A 4,830-nucleotide genomic window follows, 5' to 3' on the forward strand; every position below is an offset into this window, starting at 1 on the left:
TCTCTATTTCCCTCCTTTAAAAAAATCCACGTGTCTCCATGTGTTAGAGTTTATAGGTACCTTTTTATTTGAACAAAAAGTTTGACACATATACAAAGAGTGAGAAAAAAAATTTATATAATTTTGACGAGTATCTTATTTATCATCTATCTAAATAGCTCAGATGTAAGAAAATCCGGCGAGCTACAGTATCTCCTCGTTGAGGAGTGGGACCAAACAATCTATCCTAAGGCTGTCTTCAAAAAGGTTCTGTAAAAAGTTCTGTCCGACATATTTAGAAGATGATAGTATCTATTTTCCCTCCAGTAGCATGTGCTAAATGAAACGGTAAAATTTACCGATCGTCTCTCGTCCGCTATGTTTGGAGGAGCTTTGAAGTTGCAGCTCAATAAGGGCTTGTTCGTTTATTCCCAATACACATGGATTGGATGGGATTGGAAAAAATTGTGAAGAAGTTTGAGCTGTTTGGGATTCAAACCCATCCAATCCCGCTCAATCCACATGGATTGAGAGCTAACCGAACAAGCCCTAAGGTGGAAGTAGTACTAGACGGGCTCTAGATGGATGAGACCTAAGTAGAGAGTACGATAGAACAGTGTTTATAATTAATATAGTTACTAAATAAAAAATAAAATATATAGAGGATGAGATATAGAGGACGTTGCTGGAGAGAGTTAAGATATAGAGGACAGAATCTTTTAGAGTGATTTGTAAATGACAAAGAATATTCCTTTAGGGAGATGAAATTTAGAGGATGTTGCTGAAAATAGCCTAACTCTAACTATGAAATCAACTCCCCTATCTTAGGTTTGGTGGATCGTTTAATGGTTTATTGTGGCATGTTCAACCATTTTCTAAGGGCCCGTTCGGTTATACCGAAATAAGCCAGGATTCATTCTAGCTCATCAAAATCTATATAAATTAGAGAAATAATCCGGCTAGGAATTAATCCGAGGCTTCAATCCCAAACAACCAAAGAGGGCCTAAGACGTCCAATTTCCTGATCAGAGTATGTGTACATGTACATTCAAGAAGGTGCAGATGTCAGGCTACTCACTCCATCTGCTAACACTTGTATTGAATTGTAATAATATGAAAACGGTGTTGATTACTCGTGTAGTTTCATCACCCAGAAAATACAAATTTTGATCGGTTACATTCCACGGTTCCTTATGGTCCCGCACAGAAGCTGGAAGCAACAAAAGTAGCCTACAGTACAGCACTCCCTATATGTTCAGACTTGGGAGCGGTTCACGATTGGGTGCGTTTTCAGTTTTGGGAGGAACGAGCAGTTCACGATTTCATCTCTGAAACTGAAACGATAATGTGAGCTGATACTGCAAACCTACTGAGCTCATCTGAGGCAGGGAAATTGCCAACAGAATCATCAGGAGGAGACAGACGATTTGCTCGGCATGCACCACTGACGGAGCAGCCCCTAGTCCTAGTGCGCGCGCGCGCCGGCAGCAGCAACTTCCTTGCGCTCACTGTCACCGTCGTCATCGTCGTCGATCCAATCCCAGTAGTGGCGCTTCACGGTGATGGCACCGGCGGCGTCGTCCTCGCCGGCCTCCTCGGTCTCGAACTCGCCGTCCTCGGGCACGCCGTCCACCACCTCGGCGTCGACCGCGTGGAGCACGTAGCGGGCGGGGAGGCCCGGGTAGGACGCGGACTCCCGCTCCTCCACGCGCGCGCCGGCCCCGCCGAGGATCCGGACGCGGGCGCGGGCGCCGAGCTCCTCCCGGACGGCGCGCGCCGCGGCGGCCTCGGGGGACTCGCCGGGCCGCATCTTCTCGGACAGCGGCCGCGGGCCGCGCCGCCGGACCGTGCCGTCGGAGAGCAGCTGCCGGGTTTCCACGAGCCGCGCGCCGCGCCGGTTGCGGATGCGGACCGTGGCCACGTGCACCGCGCGGACCACCCGCGGCGAGGCGGCGTCCAGCGCGCAGTCGCCCACGGCGAGCTCCAGGAACAGGTTCGCGAGGGTCTTGGTCCCCGGCACGGCGCCCCAGGAGGAGAGCGCCCCGGGAGGGAGCCGCGGCCGGAGGAACGCCGCCAGCGAGTCCAGCGTCGGGAACGCGACAGGCGGGCGCGGCGACGACGGCGACGGCGGCCGCATCGGCGCGGGGTCTTCAGCGGGGCGGTGGATGGGATCGGGCCGCGTCGCCTGCGCCTGCGGTGCTGGTGGTGGTGGGGAATTCTCCATGCGGGGATCTTCAGTGGAGCAGGAATTTCCTCTTCCAATTCGCTGGGATCGTTTTCTGACCAGATCGGCGTAGGCCCAATCGTGACTTGGCCCATTCGCGTTGGCGGCGTAATACGGATGGAACGCGGAAAAAGCAGCCCAAGCCCAACAAATAGAAACGACGTCATGATTTTGCAACTTTGCAATGTGAATGTCCTATGTTCCATCCTCTCTTCCAGTCTTTTTCTTCATGAATCCATGATGAATCTTGTCACATTTATTGATTTGCAAGCGAAGTTATATAGTTTGTCAGAATTTCTATATAATCAATCAGGTGGTGGGGACTGGGACTCCGGCAACAGTTAGTTGTACCAGCACTGCAATTACTTGCAAAGGTTGGTTTTAATGTATATAGTGTTTCTTCTTTTTCTTCTCGTAATAAATGTATAGTACACTAGACAGTAGTACAGATTTAGGCTGCATTCATACCACTTTTCCCGGTTGTTTTTATGTCAATGATGACATGCTTTTCGCTCTTGACACATTGTGGAAACGCCACCTACTAGAGTAGTAGTGAGTAAAGACTAAAGAGAGTCAATAGCTAGAAGATTTATTGCGTTCTTAACATACAAGGTACCCATATCCAGGTGGGCCGCGGCCAACAGCGGAAACAGCAGCACCCGATGGCCCATCACGTGATCACATTCACACACGCGCACATGTCATGTCCGCCTTCATTTATTTTTATATATAGATAAATTATACTCCTTTATTTATTTATATGGAGATAAACTATATTTTTATACCCACTTCGATATTGCAGCATTTCACCCGAAATGTGCTCCACTCATGTCAAATCAGATCCCAGTGTCTTTGTCCATGCATGCATGATCCAGTTTCTTTGCTTTTCTTTTTCTTCTCAACTAAAATGTAGTTGAAGACATCTGCCCAAATTTCTTCCAAATATCCCTGTATATAAGGGAGACACGAGTAGGTGTCTGATTACAAAAGCCATTCCTTCAATCACTCAAATCCACTGTGACTCCGTGAGCTCTCCCTGCCTGCTGCCCTGCACACTCCCCGCCCAGCCGCACCAGCTCAGCTCAGCAGTCATGGCTCGCCCCTGCCGCAGCAGCAGCAGCGCCGCTGCCCGCCTCCTCCTGCTGCTCGCCGCCGTCGCAGCGGCGCTCCAGGCAGCGGCCGCCACGCCGCCGGTGGCCAGCGGCTTCATCCGCAAATCCTGCCGCGCGACGCAGTACCCGTCGGTGTGCGAGCAGAGCCTCGCGGCGTACGGAGGCTCCCCGCCGCCGCGGAGCCCGCGGGAGCTGGCGCGCGCCGCGCTGGCGGTGAGCGCGGACCGCGCTCGGGCAGCGTCCGCGTACGTCGGCCGCCTGTGCGGCTCCCGGTCCGGATCCGGCGACGGCAGCCCCCGCCGCGGCGCCGGCGCCGGCGCGAAGAAGGGGTCGGCGGCCGCGGGTCCCGTGCGCGACTGTCTGGAGAATCTAGCGGACAGCGTGGGCCACCTCCGCGACGCGGCGCAGGAGATAGGCGGCGCCGGGATGGCCCGCGCCGGGACGCGCGCGTTCAGGTGGCACCTGAGCAACGTGCAGACCTGGTGCAGCGCCGCGCTCACGGACGAGAACACCTGCCTGGACGGGCTCTCGTCCCGCGCCGTGGACGCCGCCACGCGCGCCGCCGTCCGCGGCAGGGTCGTCGAGGTCGCGCAGGTCACCAGCAACGCGCTCGCACTCGTCAACAAGGTCGGGCCTGGGTACTAGTAGCCCAGGGCGGCCTGGGTGCTACTACTACTACTGCCTCCTCCACGACGTTGGTTGTTTCAGCCTCGGCAGTTAACTAGTTCTGTTATTATCAATGTGTGTGTTTCTTTGCATATAAGTATATGCTTTGTATCTGTTGTGTGAGGTAATTTATATATAGTTAAGGCCTTAAGGGTAATTTGTATATTGTATTATGGGTGGCGAGAGGTACACGAAGACGGATAATCCTTCTTATGAATTGTCACCATGTTCACTGTACCTTGCTGGCTGTGGCTTAACTGGTTTCTACGCTATTTTGTTTCTATAGATTGGAGCTGCAGCTGTAGTTGCAGAGCAGCGGAACAGGTTCTGTGATCTTAGGAACCACCTTCCTTGATTGTGCAAATAAAGGCAAAGCCACCGCCACAACTCTTGTTCCTGCTGGTTGGTTGGTCAGTAGCCGTAGCTAAAGACTAAGGCTGTCTCCAGCAACGTCCTTTATATCTATCCTCTATATCTGTACTTTATAGTCTCCTCTAAAAGATTCCATCCTCTATATCTCATTCCTTTCCAACAACGTCCTCTAAATCACGTCCTCTATACTCAAATATCTATATTAGAGACATTTTTTATTTTTATTTTTTGTACATACGTATTTGTTATACTCTCAAATGTATTGTACATATTTTAGTTTTGCTAAACCGGTTATTTAAAGTATTCAAATGGATAGAGGACCGTTTAGAGTTTCTCTATATGTAGAGAATCCAGCAGCGTCCTCTATATTTAGAGGACCGTTTAGAGGACGCTGCTGGAGGGCATAGAGGACCATTTGGTCCTCTATATTTAGGGTACAGAACCCTTTAGAGTGTCTTGCTGGAGCTAGCCTAAAGA

General features: G+C 51.4%; 2 protein-coding genes across 2 annotated transcripts; one reads left to right on the plus strand and one right to left on the minus strand.

Annotated features, from left to right (window-relative positions):
* Nucleotides 1-1,120: 1,120 nt before the first annotated feature.
* LOC100275445 (uncharacterized) lies at nucleotides 1,121-2,237 on the minus strand. Its single transcript, NM_001374290.1, has one exon. It carries the CDS (start codon nucleotides 2,201-2,203, stop codon nucleotides 1,445-1,447), a length of 759 nt encoding a protein of 252 aa, NP_001361219.1. The 5' UTR covers nucleotides 2,204-2,237; the 3' UTR covers nucleotides 1,121-1,444.
* A 949-nt stretch (nucleotides 2,238-3,186) lies between these two features.
* Nucleotides 3,187-4,218, plus strand: LOC100283824 (uncharacterized). The gene has a single exon (NM_001156722.2). It carries the CDS (start codon nucleotides 3,295-3,297, stop codon nucleotides 3,958-3,960), a length of 666 nt encoding a protein of 221 aa, NP_001150194.2. The 5' UTR covers nucleotides 3,187-3,294; the 3' UTR covers nucleotides 3,961-4,218.
* The last annotated feature ends 612 nt before the right edge of the window (nucleotides 4,219-4,830 follow it).

Source organism: Zea mays, chromosome 6 (assembly GCF_902167145.1).
Source record: "Zea mays cultivar B73 chromosome 6, Zm-B73-REFERENCE-NAM-5.0, whole genome shotgun sequence".
Classification (NCBI taxonomy): domain Eukaryota; kingdom Viridiplantae; phylum Streptophyta; class Magnoliopsida; order Poales; family Poaceae; genus Zea; species Zea mays.